The 20,724-nt window shown below is 45.7% G+C and overlaps 1 protein-coding gene across 1 annotated transcript in view; it reads left to right on the forward strand.

Annotated features, from left to right (window-relative positions):
• The window catches only part of TTC1 (tetratricopeptide repeat domain 1), a 31,833-nt gene extending 29,113 nt beyond the window's left edge, over positions 1-2,720 (forward strand). Inside the window, exon 8 of the mRNA XM_084268798.1 lies at positions 2,074-2,720. Coding sequence (XP_084124924.1) covers positions 2,074-2,207 — 134 coding nt within the window. The 3' untranslated portion in view covers positions 2,208-2,720. The remainder of the gene's footprint in view (positions 1-2,073) is intronic.
• Positions 2,721-20,724: the final 18,004 nt, after the last annotated feature.

The following is a 20,724-nucleotide window of genomic DNA, read 5'->3' on the forward strand; positions in this document are numbered from 1 at the left end:
TTCAGGAGCACTGCAGTAATGCTGTTAGCTCCTTTGTGCCAGGCTGAGTCGTTCCTTAGGTTGAAACCTTTCCATAGCTTGGTTTTCTATTTTCTCTCAAAGTGTTCAGATAAGCTCCTGATTCAATTTTGGAGATGTGATTGAAAAACCAATAGCATGTTTGGGTTTCAGGTGCTGGTGTTTAACCTGTTGTGAACTGGTGCAGACTTAAGAGATAAGGTGTCTCCTTCCCCAGCTAAGTTGGGACTCGAATACGGTTTCTGGTTTGAGTGCAGTAGCAGGGCTGCAGTGTCATGCAAGGCAAAGCTCTTGATCTGCCTGTACTCCATTTGTGCAACAGAAATACTGCTTGTCTCTTTCTGCAAGGAACTTACAGCTTTGCTCCTTATGTGTCTGCACTTCCTTATCACTGCTGTGAAGCTGCTGCTTCAGTACGGCTTAGCAACAAAGCCTGGATGAAGTTCTGGCTGATATGTTGCAGTGAGGAAACCTGTAGTAGCAGCAGAGGTATAATTGCACTGCTGGGCAGGAACAGGGGGCTTGGACAAACCAAAGAGCTTAGGAAAAGCAAAGAATATCCTGCGTTGGAAGGGACACATAAGGACCATGGTGAGTGTTCATACAGCTCTGCAGTTAGTCTAATAGGCCAGCTATGGAAACAAAGGCAAAGAGGACCAGAATATCAAAGATGCTTCTCGTGGCTTCAGGTGGCTTGTGGAAAGCACACACACACAAGTAGGAGGAGGTGTGGTGCTTGCATGTTGTAGGTACAGCTGCAGTTGCTTAACTGAATTTCCTGTGTGCTGGCTGTTGTCATTGTCACTTTTTCCCTGCTGTTTGCACACACAGAACTTACAGCAAAACAGAATTCAGTGTCTTGAAGATCTGGTAGGAGGTAGAGGGCTTCTTGAAAGGTGGTGTGCAGCCTGTGGAGGCAAACGTGGGGTAGGCTTCCACTTGCAAAGTATTTCCTGTTTGCTCCTGCAGAAATTAGCCTACAGTAGGAAGCCAGGAGGAAAGTAATGCTTTCCTTGGAAAACCAACCATCATCTTCCTTTGTCTCCTCATGCCAGTGACTCAACTGACTTTGAGTTTAGCCAGCATGGCAATTGTTGCCTCTGCTTCCTGTTTAAGGCTATGCATGTTATCTAGTCTATCATCTCTGTTCAGACAGGAGTGTTTAAGAAGGATGATGGCCTTTTGTTGCCCTTTCCCTTTTATAGGCAGCTGCAAGGTCCATTTTCTGGACTCAGAAAGCGTGTATGTTACATATAAAGATAGAAGCCTTTAGATGTTAACTGTTATAGCCTAGGTATATTTAACAATGTTTGTTAAATAATAGTTGCTCAGAGCTCTTTGCAGTGCTGAATTAGCCCTGGAGAGCTGTAGTTTTGAAAGATGTCATGCAACATCGTGGCCAGGTTTTGTTTTGTAAGCAAAAAGGCTGCAAAGTTGTATGCTTCAGGGGGCTGCCTGGCTTGCAGGTGCAGCCACAGTTGCAAGGATGACTTGGTTTTATTTTTCTTTGTCTCAGGATACACAGTTAGAGAGGGATTTTTTCATGATAAATGAGCCATTTGGGTTGTGCTGTGTCCTTTGGGAGTCTCAGAAATGGGGCGGCTGTAGCACAGTTGGGTGTTTGTAGAGCTGTGACTGTGCCTGAACCAGCAACTTTGTGTTAGCTGCTGATACTCACTTCTGTCAGTTATATCCAGCCTCAGTGTAGGGATCACCAGTACATCATCGTGAGCTGTTAAATTCCAGTGCCTCTAGAGCTTGTAACTGAGGTAATGAGGCGCCTCTGTCACCACACAGCCCTGATGTTCTGCAGCCCCTGGCTCATCATCAGGGCTGCCTGGCAGACCGCTCAGTTCCACCATGGAACTTCTCAATCCCAGAGCTGACAGGAGCTACATCACAGCTGAGATTGATTCTTTTGAATTCACGTGAGAGCCTAAATATTGACAAACTGCAGAAATAAGTGAGTAGGGCTGGCCTGTGTAGTTGGACATAACTCAATGGGGAGTTTCCCTTGCTTAACATTTACTGTATTCTCTCTCCTTTTCATTGTAGGCAAACTGAAGGATCTTGGGAATCTGGTTCTTCGCCCCTTTGGTCTGTCAACAGAAAATTTCCAGATAAAACAGGATTCATCAACTGGTTCATACTCTATCAATTTTGTTCAAAATCCAAACAACAATAGATAACGTTAATTCAGGCAAGTTCTGCTGGCTCTCAGGCTTTGTGACCATGTGCTTGCACGTACCAGTAAAGGGATTCAGCAAACGTTCTTCACGCTCACCAAGTGAAGATAAGACTCAAGCATATTCATTTCCCTGCTTGTGAAATTATTTACAATGTGGATGTAAAGCAAGTCAGGTGACTTCTCTTAGTGATAACAGTGTCCAGTGTGTGGGTTTGGTTTGGGTTTTTTGGCAATTTTTTTTTCCCCTTGTGGCATTTGGCTTGTCCAAGCGTCAGGCTCATTATTTTGGCCCATTCGATGCTGGCAACAAGATCTAGTGAGCAATTCAGTGGAATCAAAATGCCTGAGCACCTGTAACTGGGACCCCAAGGCACCATTAGGCTTTGGAGCTGATGAACCTAGCAGCAGCACTTCACCACACCCAGGAGGTGACAGGACTGACAGCATGCATGGAGGGAAGCCAACCCCTTCTGTGGAATAATTTTTCTTTGTAATAAAGGCTTGGTATTTCTGATGGTTTGGTCTGTGAAGTTCTTGCCTTATTTGAGTCCTTCCTGTGGAGGTGCTGTTTTTAGATGTGTTTATATCTGCCCACCAGTGTGCAAGGGTTTCATTTGAAGCATGTGATTCTTTTTTGTTTGTCTTGCAGCAATATCAGTAAATTAACCCCAGGCCACTCACTCCCCAGCATTACTCTCTGTTCATTCTTCTGCAGGTAACAAGGCCTTTGTGCCTCTGTGTGTGTGGTGCCACTCCTTTGCAGTGGTACCATAAAATTCCTCTTGCAGGTATCCATAAAGGCAACAAACAAGCGAGGTTAAAGTTGAGTGCAAAAGATCTTTGCTGTGTACTAGACCTTGGAGACTCCTCAGTATCCATGTGGGTGCTGTTAGTGCATTTGGAGTCTGGAGAAGGGTGTCTCTTGTAACTCCTGTGTGTGTATTGGTGCTGAAATGTTTACATTGCAGGCAGATCTTTCAGTTGTCTCCATGCAGATTTCAGTATGTGACTAATTAAACCATTAGTGGTGGCTGGCTGTTAGTTGTCATCTTAAATTTATTTCAGGAAGTTTCTTTGTACTTAAGGACTGAAGTTACAGAGCTCCAGTCTGTGCCTGGAAGGAACAGTCGCTCAAGTGAAGGTGTTCTTGGGTCACCTTTGTTTTCCTTTTGTCTCTGTGGAGGCATTTTACTGGTGTTTAACTCTCTTCTGCTGTGTGTTTAGTTTGACTTTGTGGTTACCTGTTTGTTTGTAGTCTGCAGCCAGTGTGTATTACATCTGTGGGAATTGAAGTGTCTCTGTCCAAAGAAGAGAGAAGCCCAAATTCACAGGGAGGCCTGTGCAGCCTTTAACATCTCCTGCATAATTAAAATGTCATTTAGCTAAATCACAGCAACCAGCCTCTAGGATTTCCCTGTGCTGAAGCTGCTTTACTTGAGTGAAGTTTCTAACGAGCGAGGCTGAATTTCCTTACTAAATAAAGTTTGGGCAGTGTGGGAGGCATGTGACAGGAGGTTGTAAAGAAAGATGTTGCTCCTCAGAGCAGGAACAGGGCTGAGCTTCCCCAGGCACTTGCTGGGAGGGAAGTGTGCTAGTGCCCAGATAGGCTAAACTAGTGTAAACCTACTCTTCTGAGCTCAGCTCTTCAGAGGCAGGGAAGGCTTATTGGGTTGTGCAGAGTGGTGGAACTGGTGTGAATGTTAATAATCTTTCCTGAGACCTGGAATGCTACAGAGCTGCTTCAGAGGAGTGCTGGGCTGAAGCTCTTAAGCTTGGTTTGTGCCCGAACCCAGCCAGGGGTGTTTGAATTGTGCTTCCCTAGAGCTCCAGAGTCAGTTTGGGTAGAGGTTCAGTGTGTGGCAGGCTGGGTGCTGCCTGGCAGCAGCAAAGGTGGCCATCCTGGGAGTGGTGCCTTATGTGCCCGAGCCAGGCACACCACTCGCCCTTGGTTCATTTGCTCTGGAAAATAAAAGCACAGCAAAACTTCTGAAATTACAGCTTGCTGTGCAAACACAACAGCAGGTAAGTGTGGAGCTTCTCTGCCGGGTGCCTGGGGGTTCCCATGGTTTTAAACTGAAGGGAAGAGCCAGTGAAGCTGAGGGATGGGAGCTGGTTCACTTCTTACACCCGTGTTTGTGCCAGAGGGGACTGGGAACACCGTTACTGAGGACTCCAGGTCATTCCTACTCACAGTGCCACTCTCCAGCTACGATGGAAACCTCTGAGGTGTGTTACCTGCCATTACAGCAAGTTCTCCTCCAGGTAAAATTCCAGTTAATTGCCTGAAAGAAGTCTTTTTGCATTGTCCGAATCCAAATTTGTTTTGCTTTTTATTTTTAAGGGTCTTTTTAATGTCTAAAGTAGCCATGAGGGCTGCCAGCAGAAGGGGAATTGGTGCTCCTCCCGTCTGTTGTTGTTGGCCACAGCTCCACCGCAGTGCCAGCATGGTTTGGGTCACACGTGGTGGGCTTACAACCCCTAGTAGGAAAGAAACGTTTTCTGAAATACGATCTCTCACATAGAAATGCTCTTAAACCAACAGGTCCCTTGCTAATGTGTTCCATTACTGTAACAAGCATGTGCCTCTGTTCCACTTTGAGTTGGCCTCAGCTCCCAGGCTTCTGTTCTTGCAAACTTACTGCCACGCAAACAGGTGTGGGGAGAGAAGGCTGGGAACTAAAAGGGGTCTGTGTTGAAGGCAGAGTTTGCAAGCTCTTGTGTTTTCTGGTGGGGCTGGTAGTCCTGTTTCCTGAGCTCACTGGTACGTGCTGGGTAGCTGGTTTAGTCCACAGCATTTAAAAACGCTGCTGCCTGTTCCTGTTCTTACTCTCAGCCTCCTCAGTAGGAAATACCCAGTAATTGCTGGGCCAGTCATTTTGAGTTTCATACTCAAAAGCTTAGATCTTTTTTCCCCTCGTTTGTGGGTCTGTGCAAACGTCCTTATTGTACAGGAATGAATATTAGGAGTAAGAATGAGGAACTAGAAACTTCTACGTGCTCTCTGACAATTCAGTAGGAGTGAGATACACCAGGGCATTACAGATTGCATCACTTCTGTTACCTCTTCATGTGTGATGGGAGCCAGGTACCCACGCGAGCTGTGTCACCTCCCGCTTCTCTGCCACCGCTTAAGCCAGCTCCTCCTCCTCCTGAGTCAGACCTGGGCACAGAGGAAGGTCAGAGTGGGTGGTTGGGTTAGCACAAAACCTTAATGACTGAGAGTCCAGCAGGGTTGACAGCTGTCCTCAGCCCACCCGGCATGACCTTCCCTGCAGCAGAGCTCTCTGTGCCCCCAGTCCAGGATGTGCAGGGCAGTATGGCCACATCCAGTGGCTGCCTTCACTTATTGCAGGGATTGGAAGACTCCCTGTGGTTTTACAGGGACCTGTGTGGGGTGCCTATAGTCCCCCAAGCTCAGCAGCTCAACCTGTGCTCCCTACAGTGGTTACCCACAGCCACAGACCCCGGCTGGGCCTCTGCAGTCCACCTGGCCCCATGTCTGGGGGCAAGACTCCTGTCTTGCTACAGCCCCAGAGCTTCTGAGACCTCTGTCCCACAGTGCCAAAGGGTATACAGCCGGCTCCTCAGAAAGCAGACACCCACTGTGTGCCCTGAAAAAGCCTGGCCTTGCTTCCTCAGTGAGGCAGAGGAGGGCCCATAATCTGTCAAAACCCTGCGTGCTTTGACAGCACTGCTCTGCAGTGGGTGGGGTGCCTGAAAAAGGTCTCTCCCCAAAAAGGTCTGACAGAGCCCTACAGGCTGGCCTGCAGGGAAGTGGTCAGCTCAGCCTCAGCAAAGATTTGGGGGATTTAGCATCTTTGGAAGAAAAAAGCCATAAGTTCTCCATTCACAGTGGGAGGCAACGCTCTAGGGCTTAGAAGCAGCCATGGGACTGCCCATGACATCCCAGAACCACAGTGCTGCTGATCCCCTCCTGCCCAGCTGTTAAGCAGGGATCTGAAATCCCTCTCAGCTCACAGTGTTGGGATATTTGGGATTTGATCAAGCACCGTGCTTGGCAGCTGCATCCTGCTTTCCCCGATTAGCACATTTCAGCACAAAACTACCTACCGCTGATGAGCACAGGCAGAGCTAGAGAGAAAGGAGAAGCTGCTGGTCACCAGTTCCTAGGCTTTAATTAGCTGTGTTATTCCCAAGGGATTATTGCAACAGCCAAGCTCCGTTGCTGGCTGCTGCAGCCAAGAACCAATTACATCAGAGTGGCACCTCTTTTTAACAGGTAAAGATGTGCAGGGGCAAGTTCAGTGAGCATCATTACTGCATTTCTCACTCACAGTTTTTCCTGTTCAGAAAAATCCCAGCATTTTCTTGTTCAGCAGCTTAATTTTTCTTTTAAACCTGCCCAGCCTCCTGCTCAGGAGGATGTAGTTGCTGGGGAGTACCTTTTATGGGCAGAGGCTCCGGTCAGCCCGTTTGTCCACACAGGCACAGTAAATTGTCAGGCTCTTGGCTGCTGTGGCACCAAGCCCATTACATCCTAACCTGAGAAAGCAACATCCTTCAGATTAGAGGTCCTAAACCAACTGAAAACTACTGACCACACTTTACTGATTCTGCTGTTCAGTGGCGATTCCCCCAGTTGGAAACTTCACCATCCCCAGCTCAGGGTACCCGTACCTGCCCGCTTCTCATCTGCCGGTCCCCGAGAAGGTGATTTACGCAGCCGGTGTTCCCTGTGAGGACGCAGCAGCCACAGGTTTGTCCTTCCCAGCCCAGCTGGGACAGATACCCTGGCCCAGGCTCCCAGTGCCGCCTGCACCACATCCGCCAGCTCAGCAGTGTCTGGGTGGGCACCACACTCTGGGAGCACAAGCATGGGTCCCAGAGGGTCTGCCTGCAAACCTGACCCCAACAACCACAGCAGAAGAGACTTAAAGAGCTCAGGCTTCAGCCCTGACCATTCACTGGGATTAACATGCAGCCGGGCAGGATTTTTCTGCTCTTCTTTCTATCCCTGGTCTGTGAGATGCAGCCTGGCCCAATCCAGCTCTGAGCACGGTGGTGTTGGAGCCATTCCTGAGCAACACCCTCCCTGCAGACCTACAGGGTGCTGGGGTGGGGTGTCAGGAAGAAGGGGGGCACACATGGTATTATCCAGTCTAGGTGGTAGCTTTTAGCCCGGCTGCTGGAATAGCTTCCTAAATGTATTCGTGCTGGCGAGTGCTAAGCGATAAAACAGGCCCCTGGAGAGGCGGTGGGGCTGTGGGCTCTGCTCACCTAATTGTTCTCTGCTCACCAAGAGCACAGCTTCTGACAAGCACATCCTGCTTTTGCTGGGTGAAGACTGACACGTTTCCACTACCTTGCTTGGCTGTGGCCTCCATCATGGGGCACTTTTCTACCCAAGGAAGGAAGAAGGAAGAACTGCAGTGTTCGGAAACTTTGGGGAGGGAGGAGGCCGGAAGCTGAAGGATTTACTGCCTACAGTGACAGCCCCTGAGCTGCCCTTGAAGCAACAGTTCTGTGTCCCCATGTACTTGTGTGTGTCTGCTCCAAGCAAAGATACAGCTGAGCCCACGGCCCTTGCAGCCAGCAGCAGGATTGCTAAGCCAAGATGCGACCGACAGCTTCCGCGATGATGCTGCAGTGTTAGTGAAAGACAGACGCCTTCCCCAGGCCCTGCTCTCACAGCTGCTTTGTCTGGAGGCAAATAGAGCAAACTGAGTTAGGTGTCTCTCATCTGTAATCTGGCTGTGCAGTATTAGTGTTTCTGAGATCTTACATTTAGTGTAGTTCAGTATTCATCCTTTCACAGCCCCTCCCTTGGATGGCTCGGAGAGCCTCCCTGGCTGAAGGAGCCCTCTAGCAGGCACAGCCTCACTTTAATATTTAATGACCAAGCCAACACATTTGGAAACGTCAGTCCCTAAGCTCTTAAGATGCAAAGCTCTAAGCTGAAAATCTGGACTTAAAAATGAGAAGTACCTCTCCTGGGCTTTGAATATTTACCCCACATTCAGAACACCCCGTGAACTTCTGCAGGGGGGTCCAGCCTGCCCAGTGCCCACGGCTTGTGCTTGTTACCCAGCCAGGGAATAAAACACAAAGACCACAGAAACACTCCAGGAAAAGGCAGGAGCAGAATCATAAAACCAGGCTGCAGAATGCGAATAAAACCCAGGTGCCAGCCCTGTGTGCAGCAGCAAACGTGATTGATGCTTTTCCTGCTGCCACTCAGCACACACTGAGGCTCACCACGCACGGCCTTCAAAGCCCTGACACCGCTCGCCCTCCCTGCACGAAGAGGGAGAATGACAAATCCACCTACAAGGACTTGAACAAGGACAAGTGAGCAAGAGAAAACACCGATGGCAGAGAGCAGCAGGCAACGCCAAGGCCACTTGCGCATTGGCTCGCTCCTGCCCTGGCAGCTGCTCACAGACCCGCTGGTGCTGCTGCTGCTACTGACAGGCTCTGCGCTCAGGAGCATTTGGCAGTTTGAGGGGGGCTTTGCCTTTGAGGAGAGGGGTGAGCTGCTTCTCAGAACAGCCTGGGGTCTCTGCAGCACTACGGCTACTCCTCGCAAGGTGTGACCACACCTCATGTGTCAGGGAATGGTTCCAGCCCGGTGGCATTCCCAGCTTCCCAGGAAGTGCAAGTGCAGGAGAAAGCCCTCACCATGGAGATCTCAGCAGCCCCTTACACCCTTAGCAGCCCGGGAGGATACTCTCAGTCAGGAATTACCCCAGGGAGCACAAAGGTAATGTGGGAGCATCCCCGGCGTGTTTTCCTCAGCCACTGATGAGGCAGGTGACTGCTTGTGTCCTCACCCTGCGCTCCTCAGCACCGAATGGTTACACATACCAAGTATGTGAGAGCGTGTAAATTGATCCACCCTCTAAATTGATCTACCATCTAAATCGATCTGCTGCTGATCCACCTGCTTTCATGAAGAAATCTGCCCACCGCTCTCTCCCTAAAAGCAATCACAGTTCTCTGTGCCCATCCCTCACACTTTAGCTGCCAAGCTACCACAAAACCCTCCTGCGCCGGGAGCTGCACCGAGCAGCTGCTCCGTGCACTTTTGCCCTCATTAAGTATCACCCTTTTGATGCTGCGGGGCAGCAGTAAACACTATTACTGAGCAGCATTGTGTGGGACTGGCTTCGTCACTGAAGGGTGGGTTACTTTTATACTTTTGTCACCGAACTACTGGAGTGGAGATTAATCAATGGAGTAATTGCCCAAGTCTGAAATCTGCCTGGCTAACCTCTCTTGTGGGCTTCACCATCATGCAGCAAATCCAGCAGACTCCCACAGCGAGAGGCTACCAGCACAATGTCACAAAGGAAAAGCCATTAGTGAGCAATTACATTTCAGCAAGATTTCCCCTCTCCACCACAGCCTAATGAGGATAACCGATTCAACAGGAACTGCTGCAAGATGAATGAACAACGAGAGAAAGAGGATGGGAGTTTCTGTAATCTGGACAGGTTAAGAAACAACCTTGTGAGGGAGAAGAAAAACACATACACTGCAGCTCTGCCTCAAGCAACAGACAGATGTGGATGTTCGCTCACAGTAACAGGAGGCACCAGCTGGTTTCAAAAGCATCACAGAGACCCAGGGCCAAGACAACAGTTGCTACAGAGAGAGTGAGTGCGTGATCCCCTCACTCCAGAAGTCAATTCAATTTTGAGGAAAGAGTTCCAGCTGTCAACAACAGGTCTGTGCAACAAAACACCCGACACTCAAAAGGCTTAGTGCCTCTCTATCACCCACCAGGCCCCTGCATACTGTGCACCATAAAAAAAATAACCCTTCCTTGACGTAAGGACTTGCTGGGATCAAGTTTACCCAAGCATCTTATTTTATGTTCAACCGAGGAGCTCATGTAAGATTAGGGTATCTTTTCTTAGAGTAATAAAAATACAGGTGGAAAACAGCCTCTGTAAACGCTACCTTCTCCTTAATGGGAGTGCAGCTCTACAGATTCTGGCATTTGAAGCAGTACTTGCTCCCCAAGCCCCCCCTGGATGGCAGTGCTGGTGCTGGAGAGCCACGGCACAGGAGTTGGCTGTTACAGCACACCTTGCCCCATGCGAGAGAATGCAACTCAGCACAAGGCATTTCACCCCTGAACGGACCGACACACGACTGCACTTACCTGGGAGGCACAGGCTTGTCTGAAACAGTACTGCAAGCAAAAACCAGCCACAGATCAGCAGGCAGCATGCAGTTTTCCAAGGCTCAGCACTTTTCCAGTGTTTCAGATGCTTTGTGCCTTGCAAGTGCTGTGGCAGCATGGACCTCCTCTGCTGGCGGTGAGCTTGGCTCGGCCCAGCAGAGCCCTGAGCTTGCCCCAGCTCTGCAGCTCACTCAGCACTACACTGGAATCCCATCTGCGTGGGACAGCCTCTTCCCACAGCATCCTCCTTCCTCCTTTAACCAGGACTCAGTGCCTCTCGGTCACAGCCACGGGACAGAGCCATCAGGGCTTCTTTGTACCATTCTCTACAACAAACACAGCATCTTTTTTCATTTACTACACAAGAAAAAGTTTTCTCCTATTGCATGTGGGAAGTGTCCAGCTGGTTGAGCATGACTTGGAATTTTTTAGCCACTGTGGTGTAGGGTAAGGTTGGGTAGAGCCTTGTCCAGGGGATAAGACTTCCAGCAATGGACTAGGCATTCCAACAAATGCCTCACAGAATGGAACCTCAGTTTAATCTTTTCTTTAATTCAGAAAAAAAAAAACCAAAAAACCCCCATAAATCAGTGGGATTGGGGCAAGGACTGATAAAACAAAGAAGTTATGACATCAAAACATCATTCAACATTATTTCCCTTTAAAAGAGCACTGAAAAAAATCAAGGCTTTATTTGAATAAATGTTACACAACATTCTTTATCATTTACTTCTCAGCAAACCTTAAAGGGTGAATCATATTCTCCTCATTCAAGTCTACAAAATGAAGGAGGCATAGTGACCATTCAATATACAGACAAGAAGGTAGCACGGAGCAAAGCTTAAATATTAAGCAACTAAAGCAAAAAAGTGAAAAGCAATACATTACCATAATTCTCTATCATAATATCCCTGACAATTTCATTTCAAAATGAAAATCTGGTTTCAAACAAAAGGGCTGCAGTACTTTCTGTGAAAACAAACGCAAATACAGTTAGCTACCTTGTCTATTTTTATGCTATTTGCTTATATACCCATATTCTCCAATGCAGAGACCTGCATCGCTCTTAAGTGTATTTTTATATTTCAGCTGCTGTGCACAAGTGCTCATGAAGGTGAGGAGATAAGAGCACTGGTTAAGTCAGATGTCACACAGGCAGGCACTACTGGCTTCTACTTACAACATCAATCAGTTTTCAATCCAATGTGCAATAACCCTGCTATTACAGTCCTGGGCCTTTTTCCTGAGCAGAAACTGGTTTGTGCCGTGTTGTTTGGTGGCTCCTTTTTTTGTTGGGGGGTTGGGGGTGGGGCAGGGGGGTGGGTGGCACGTAGGTAAAAATGGAATTTCATAGCCTCGTTCATTGACAATGCAATGGGGGTTTGGCCTCTGGAAGTGAAAGGCTGGTACTTACATGGCATCAAATCGCTTCCCCTTTCCTCCAACTGTGTATCTGAGTTTTTCTAAGTTGTAGCCAAATCTCGGGCTTTGAGCAGGACCAGACCACTCTGACTGGTGAAAAGGAAAAGCACTGTGGAACAAATAGTCATCTCAAATTTAAAAATATTTGTAGTTTACTATGAAAAATGGTCCAATTAAAACTTGCATTACACAGATTTTTATTTTTTTTTAAGAAATAGGCAGAAAACATTTAATTTCTGGCTTTAAAAAATAAGGAATTTACCTCTCAGTACATGAGTATGCTGCTGCACCTACCCAGGGTTTGGATGCCTGTCCCCAGCCTCTCACTTCCCCCCATCTGGCTGTTTTACAAGGATGAATCTGTTGCCAAAGCCAAGGCAAACGCTAGAGCTGTCCCATCTTCAAATTCTACACGAGTAATTCAGGCTCCGTACGTGAAGGCTGTGAAACTCTCTTTGTGCTGACACAGATGCCTCAGAAAGGTATTTCTGTCTTCCAGTGATCTGGACAAAGACACTCTACTTTCTCCAGGCAAATCAGGATATTAGTAAGGAGGAAAAGAGTTCACTACAAAAGTCTTTTCACTTCTATAGAAACAAAAAAAAATTGACTTTTAGTAGATCATGTGCACATTTTCATTTCTTCAAAACAAAGATTTCTTTTCCCAGGTTAAATAATAAATCCCCTGCTAAGAGCTTTGTAAGAAACGATACTGCTGAGAAAGTGTGCACATGAGGCCAAATAATCAGTGACAAATAAACTAGTATCTCCTAACGTGGTACTTCAGCAGCGTGTCCAGCATTCACAAGCTCCACTGAAACAAGTCTGACCAAACACCTTTGGGGGAGGGGAAGAAAATGGATAAAACCCACTGGGGTTCTTATTTTTTTGATTTACAGCTATTCAAAGTCAATGCCACTCAGATAAACAACCATCAGAAAACATTAATAAAACCTTTGCTCTACTAGTTACCTATCAGAAAAATATCTATGTCAAAAGGAAAAATTAACCCATGGTTTGAAATAGAAATGCCATTCCATTTAATCACTCTCCATTCACGACTCCCACCTTGTTGTAGTATTATAAGCAAAATGCTGCTCTCTGCGTTGTAGCCCTTCTTAGCGCTATTCCACAATCCTCACTTCCCTAAGTGGTACAATAGCATAAATAAAATGCAACCATATTCACACAGAAGGAGCTTTCCCATAATCAGAGATACATGGAGTCTGTGGTCACTGTCCTCTGCATCACCTCTATGGGAAATATTGGTCTCATATCGCAGGACTGTTCATATTTTACAATACAACTGGTTTTGGACATGCTTTTTGATCACAGATCACAGCTCTGCTAACACCTGCACTAAATACTAACTAAGCCTCATAGAATGGAAAATTGCAATGCTAAAGTTAAAGAATTAAAATAAAAGTTCAAAAGTTACAGTCAGCTTCCCAGGCAATTGGCTCCATCACTGGCACCTATCAAAACATACAAACGTGACTGTCACATTACAAAAAAACCCAGTTATTTGCAGTGATTCTTCATACTAATAATTCAAGTGGTTCCTTGCATGTAAGTGTCATATAGTCTTTAATCATTTCATGCGTCATTTATTGCAAAAAAGTTTTATAAAATATTTCCTAACATCTTTTTACACTTGAAAGAAAATGTACATTAGGTACAGGTGCCCTAGCAGGGGGCGAGGGGGAGCTTGAACATATTTAACCCCTTTCCCCTTCAAAAAAATTGTTTACTACTTGGTGAAGATTTCAGAGGAAAAATAGGACAATTCAGTCTCAGATTTCTTTCAGTCCTGATGAGCTGGTGCTCTTCGTGGCAGTGTAGTGAGGTTCCATGAAAACAGCAGTTGACTAGTGTCTCTGAGCTGAAAAGGGGAGAGAAAGGGAAAATGGTTAAATGCCTTTCAGTATCTATTGCAAAAGTAGGTGAGCAAAATCTGAGGGGGCCAGAAAAGTTCCCGGTTCTCCTGCTCTGTGCCTTGTGTGCAGAAGACAAAAATAAATCTTTACATTATGACAAGACATACACAAGTGAACAAACTCCTGAGCTGACTGGAGTTCTAAGAGAAACTGCTGTACCAATCGATGTGACATCTCACCCCATTTCAGCACCCAGAGAGAATTTCAATTTTTAGAGCTGTTTTTAAGAAAACTAGCAAAGGAGGGGGCGATTAATACACAAAGTCTGTACAAAGACGTGTAGTTCACAATATAAAGCTAAATTTCATGCTCTAATGCCATTCTACATGCAAGACCACAGCACCACTCAAGTATAAAGCTGCTAATTGTGTTTCCTCTCCAGTATTGCTTACGTTTTCCCACTTGCTCCAAAGAACTGGAGTGAAACGATGATAAAGCAGATAGAGACAGTCTGAGTAGTAACTACAGTGTGAGCCCACCACCAGTCAGTAACAGTTCTGGGCAGCACAGAGCCAGCACAGCCTGCACTGGCTGGCCTCTTGAGGAGAAAACATTAGTCTAAACTAACCTAATTTGGAGGAGAACACTGGAGAGCATCTGCTCCAATCCCTTTCCTTGAAGAACACACAGGAGAACAGAAAAGGTTCCAACAGACCAGGCCAGTCTCGTGGATTCCTTTTACCATTCTGCTGAGCTTTTGATTGCTAGGGTTGAGAGGCACGTTGAATAACACAACTGAACTTTGAGAGACTCAGAGCATGGACAGGAAAATCCTAAAGTTCTTTCTAAACAGACGACTCCAAATATCCAAAAGAAATATATAAATATAAATAAAATAGAGTTAGGAGAGAAGAGGAGGTAGGGAAGACACAAAGGGATAACTTTGGAGTTTCTCAATTGTTTGGTTTCTCACCATGCCACAAAAGGACAACATAGAACACAGAAAAATAATTCCTTTTACATCCCATACGATGCAGTAGAGTTAAAATAGGAATGGAATTTTGGGAATGTTGAAACAGAAGCAGCGAGGACTAATTACGGAATTTAACAGATCCAGGCAAAGATGTGCAGAGCTGTGAGATGCTGACAGCAGACTAGCAGGCCTTCATCCCAGCACCCAACAGGTCCTTGTTTGGGTATGATGGTCCACTCCAAGATGCATGAAAGACACCTGCAGAGCCTCTACAAAAAGAAGGATGCTAGATGGAGTTCCACTCTATTCAGTAGTACTTACTGCTGGTGCAGGTAACCAAACACCGCAGTATTCCAGGCTGCAAAACAACCAATATTGGGTATTAAAGCACATGGCCAAGAAGATATTCTCCAAATAAGATTAATATTAAATTAGCATAATGCATCCATGAAGTCTTGCAAAAAGAAGCTTTTATAGTATGTCTAGAGAACCAAACTCTATTCAGAAATATTGAACTTCCCTAAGAAGTTGGATGAGAGTTGAGCAAGTCCAAATACCTGCACTTCTGAACCTGAGCCTCAGTGACACTATCACTACCCAGCAAACGCTAGAGTGATCCTATGAAATTCTGCTGGACAGTAACTACCTAGCACCAGGGGAAATGGAAGGAACACATTTTAAATCAGGGTGACCACGACCCTTCTGTATTTTAGAGTACAACCCCCAAACTTAGGGCACTATCTGTTCCATGTGGTTAGCATCTTACAGCCATTGTGCAACACCGCCTGTGATAAACCAGATTCTTTCATAGACTGAAAAACACAAACAAGTGTGACAGTGTGGCAGGTGACCTGCCTTTGCAGAGGTACAACCGGTAGCCAAATCCAGTTAATCATTACCTTCCTTCCATGGCTTAGATCTTAAGACTCCATGCCTTGCTTTCTAAAACATGAAAACCAGCAGCTATTTCTCCCCTTTTTAGGACACGACTTGGATGAGACACTAGTTTCCCCCTCCAGGTAAAAACCATAAAGATGACATTGTGCTGCCTTATTGCATTTGTTATGGTCAAGCTACTAAGAATTTCTTTAATAATCAATTTTGCTGAAGAGGTAAGCAGATGAGCCACAGTTGCAGAGTATAGTGGAGTTTCTTTGTATTTTGCTTCTCATTTTTTAGTATTACAAAAATTCATCCTATTTGGTCACTCACAGATCTTTGAACCGAAATGCCAGGGGCATTATAATCTTTGTTGAAGTGATTATAGGATGGAAGAAAGAGCAAATGGACCAGTTGGTCTCATGGATGTTACGATTTGGAGGCAAAAATCCAGGGTGAAAAAGTAGATTAGTAAATAGAGACATATTAATTTGAAAAGCATTTCCAACTATTGCAGACTCTCACTACTCAAATCAATACAAACTAACCACTTATTACCTCCACATTTGGCAAAATTAATGAATATGAAACATTTTGCATGGGAACCTTTGACTTGTCAGCGTGAAGCTGACTTCAGAGTGCTGTGTGTGGGTTTAGCCCAGACCAGTGAGGAATAACCATGGGCTGGGTTGCTACAAGGAAGGAAAGCGGGTTAGGGGATGCCTGATCTGCTCAGTCAAAGCAGAATTGCTTTTACATTGTTTTGTTTGGATCAATAGCAGTGTTTTGTAAAGAAAAGGTTTAAGGCAGATGTAGTGACTGAAAAACAAAGCCCCACACGTGCAGTCACATATCTTACTCTCCTTGGCTTGTGCAGGAACCTCTCTCAACCCTGCGGACCTCCCTGGTGTGAGCCACGCGGAGCAGGGACTGGCGACCCAGAGCACAAAAGGGACAAAGAGCGGAGTTGCCACAAAGGCTGAAGTGCCCCTGGTCCTCACAGGCGGTGCTTCCACACTCACGAGCCGCCTCTGTCGGCTCAATATCCGTGTCATTGAATTCCCTGACCCTCGTGAACACAGCGAGTTGTCTGCCTTAGCAATCACCCAGCGAGGTCACGCACTTCATCGTGTAATCCACGGTTTGCAGGCAAGCGATCGCAAAGCCTGATTCTGAGGGAATGGCTCTCCTGTGATGCACCGTGTGCTCACAGCACCCTGCACTCTGTGTGGAAGCAGTTTTGTTCAGCTGCTGGAGGCTAGAGAGGCATCATAAAAATTCCCACCAGTAAGCATGTGTGTTAGGCCAGGCACTGACACACCACTGATGCCGTGAACGGCTGTGCACTCAGCTGCGTTTTCCTGGGATCATCACTGTAACGTGCATCCTGGTGTTCTTAATGTCAACATTTTCACACTCCTGTACACTCACTAAGCGAAACGCTCCCCTCAGAGGATTTGTTTCTCCACATGAAAAGCAGAAAGACAACAGGCAGTCATCAAGAGTAAGAAAAGGCAGCCCAGGACAAGGAATGTAAGGGTAGCAGCACTGTCCATCGCTGCTGTGAGGAGGTCGCAGAGCTCTGGAAGTGCAAGGCACAAACTGAACAATAGCCACAGTAACACTTACACAACTTCTTTAGGGGACTTGGGTCTATATGCAAAACCATGTGACAGAAGGAACAGCCCACCTTAGTGCACTGCTACAGATTCAAACTTTAACTAATTAGGAAGAGTTAAAATTCACTTCTCTTCCGGATAATGAATTCCTAAAATGCAAGCAGAACTGTCACATACCTCTATGGCCCAAGACAACTTTCAGCAACAGGGCCTCAAGTACAAGGAAACCCAAGAGCAGTAACAGATCCTTCAGTTTACATGCCTTATTCTCTGAAATATATAATATTGTATCAAGAATTTCTAACCTGGCCAAAACCAGCTCCTGCATAGAAATGTATTGCAAGAGATTAGGTCTTAAAATCCCTCAACACTTGAAAAATCTCAAGGAAATATTAAAAAAAAACAAATCAAAACAAAACACTAATGTGATATTCCAACCAAAAATATTCAACATTCAAAACCTTCAGCTATAGCTTTTAACAGGAACTTGTAGAGAGAGAAAAAAAATCCGTTTTTGTAGGGTGGAGTTTTTGGTTTGGTTTGTTATTTTCCTTAGCACAAATACAGGAAAACAGGTTTGGTTTTTTGGGGGGAGCAAAGGTAAAGGGAGGAACTCTTTCGAGCACTAAGCCTTCTCTCATTTTTTCTTGAAGAACTCAGGAATCTGAGCAATTTGGGAGCCTTCACAAACACATTCCCAGTGTCTTTCATGACATCCAAATTAAGTGAGCATCATGAAACCATTAAGAGTAACCTGATAATAATTTCCTTCTCCTATTGCTCAACCTTCAGCCACTTGTTACTACAACCCCTAGCAAACACATTTCCTTGTATTTTTACCAAAACACTCTGTGTGTCAGAATGAAAATCTCTGCCTACTAAACAAACACTACAGCTGGCCTGAAGCACACACCTCGGTCATCAGGCACCTTCCCACTGAGGATCCACAGGCGTCACCCACAGGGAAGTAAAAATACCCAGACCATTACTAGTACTACCAAACGTAGGGACGTGTTCCTTCCCACTCATCTGAGTTCCTGTACCAAGTACTAACTGATTTCAGGACTGACTTTAGTGGTGACATCTTAGAAAGGCTGACATATGTCCCTTACTAAAATCAGTATCAAGATGACTTCAGTTTTATATGACTAAAGAACCAGGTTGCAAGAAACAGCCCACAACAATTGGTGAAATCCCATTCATACAGATACCTCTGTGTCACAGGAAGCATTTAATCAGGTCATGCAGAACAGCCTGAGATTCCAACCCTACCTAAACTTCTTTCAAAAATCCAGGTTTTAGGAGTTTAGCCCCTTTCCACCAGAGCCACTAATTACCAAACATGGCACCACACACTTTAAAATTCTGAACCACTGCAGAAGTCAAATTCAACATCAGGGATGCCTAAAGCCAAATAAAAATCCTAAAGGTTACTCAATAAAAAATTATGCAAAATTAGCATTTAAGTAAATATTTGCTTCCTTTACTGACAAAGCAAGTACCCTCTTCCCCTTTAAGCTCGTGTTAAAAACAGACAGTTCTGTCACCAGAATTATGCTGTTTCTGCTACAGAATCTTTTACTGATGATAACAAGCTAGGGAGAACACAGCTTGCCTTCCAAGTCACAGATTCATAGCACATGGCTGGCACGTATAAGAATATTTCTTATTCCTATTGCATATTTGACATCAAAACCATCAGTAAGCAAACATGAAAACTGACCTAGATCTATTTAAAAAACAAACAAACAAAACCCAATCCTAATTTAAAATTGACCTGTTATGTAAATGATGCTACCCACACATGATTGTGCACAGAAGAGGCCCCTGGCAGCAGATGCAGTGCAGTTTTGCTACACGTGAGGCTACGACTCTTGTTAGAAGGCCATACTTCTGTTACACCAAGCACCATTCCAGCATAACTGTGAGCAGGATGTGTGAGGCAGAATCCTGCATTATAAGCCTATTTCTACAAAGATTCTGATTTTCCAAAATCAGAGTTGTGAATAACAAGATTACAGAAAACAGAGCTGTGACAGGGTCAGGACAGATCATGTACTCTTATCCCATACCAGGGATACCTTATGCAGGATGAATTCCTGACAGTGGTTGGCCTGATCTATTCTTTCCAAAACCCTGTAATTATTAAAACTATGCAACTCTCTAAATAACCCCCAGGGTTTCACTATAACAACTGGAAAAAAATATTCTAGCATAACTCCCTGCTTTATCATTTTAAATATTGTTTCTTGGCTAGTTGCAGCCAAACAGAAGTGTTTCCCCTTTGCCTCAGCACCTATTTGCAGGCCTTCAATGCCCTCAGTTCCAATAGCTCTTTCTGCCTTCTCTGGGCTGAGGAATAAAACTATTGGCATAGAGTTGAAAATATGCACGGTCCTGATTTTGAAAACAGTTTCTCACACACATAGCCCAAATAAATCCCACAGGTTCATTTGTCTTCGTGCACTGAATGAGCAAAGCCCAAATTTAAGCTCGCAGCAGGGGCTCCTGGTTTGTTCCCTGCATCAAGCCATACCTGCAGCCTGTGTTGTTAACATTATCCCCTCGGACCAGGGGTAGGGGGAGAAGATCAAAGCCTATTGTATGCATCTCCATCAGCACAAGCACAGGAACTCACAGCTTTCAGCCCTGTGCTACAGAAACTACCTGGGGGGCGGGGGGGATGCATGTCCCATCTCTCCCATTTGTCTCCCCCCATGGGATGGGCAAGGTGGCTCAGAGGTCTTCTTGGCTACAAAAGCCCTGGTGTTACCCATGACATTCATTTGCTGTGCTGCTGCTGATCCTGCTTCACACCAAGAGCACTGATTGCTCTTGCTTGGGGAGAAAAATGGAGCCATGGATCTGAGTTCTCTTCAGCCATCAGTACCTGGCACTAAGCTTGGCAGTGCTGTCCCTGGGAGAGTTATCCCCAGCTGCCCAATCTGGCACCGCCAGCAAGCCCTGCAGGGAAACAGCACGGCAGCAAGCCACTCACCAAATCCCTGTCTCCACTGCTGTGCCTGGGAACTATGAGGCTATTTTGCCTCATGATCACAGAAAGGCAGTTGTGTCCCATTTTAAGAAAGAAAAAAAACCCCAATGAATGTGGAGTACAGTCTGGATTGGTGTACACATCCCAGGTACTACAAAATAAAGACAGAAACGTATGAGTAAAGCACAGGAAACCATAAGCTGCTGGTAGGATCTAACGATTAAAACTCAATAATCAGAAATACTTCTGACTCGGGGAAGGACCACTGCTGTTTAGTGAGTTTTGTAAAACCCATCTAATATCTGTAAACAGTTCTTGCCACCAATATCAGCGACAGAGTTCAGGCTAGAACATGTGCATAGAAATGCCAGTAAGATGAGCAGGGAATAGAAAAGCCATCTTACAAGGGCATCCCATATTTTCTAGTTAAATGGCCACGTTCTCTAAATACACTAAGAGGATGACACCATAGGAGGGAAACAAGTTAAACTAAAATACAAAGGTATCACAAAGAACAAGAGTTGAGATATTTTAAGTGTTGAATAGGAACTTGTTATCATATTGCTAAGGTTGTGTATCAAAACACAGGTTCTTCCTGTTACAG

This window comes from Gallinula chloropus, assembly GCF_964237585.1.
Source record: "Gallinula chloropus genome assembly, chromosome: 10".
Classification (NCBI taxonomy): domain Eukaryota; kingdom Metazoa; phylum Chordata; class Aves; order Gruiformes; family Rallidae; genus Gallinula; species Gallinula chloropus.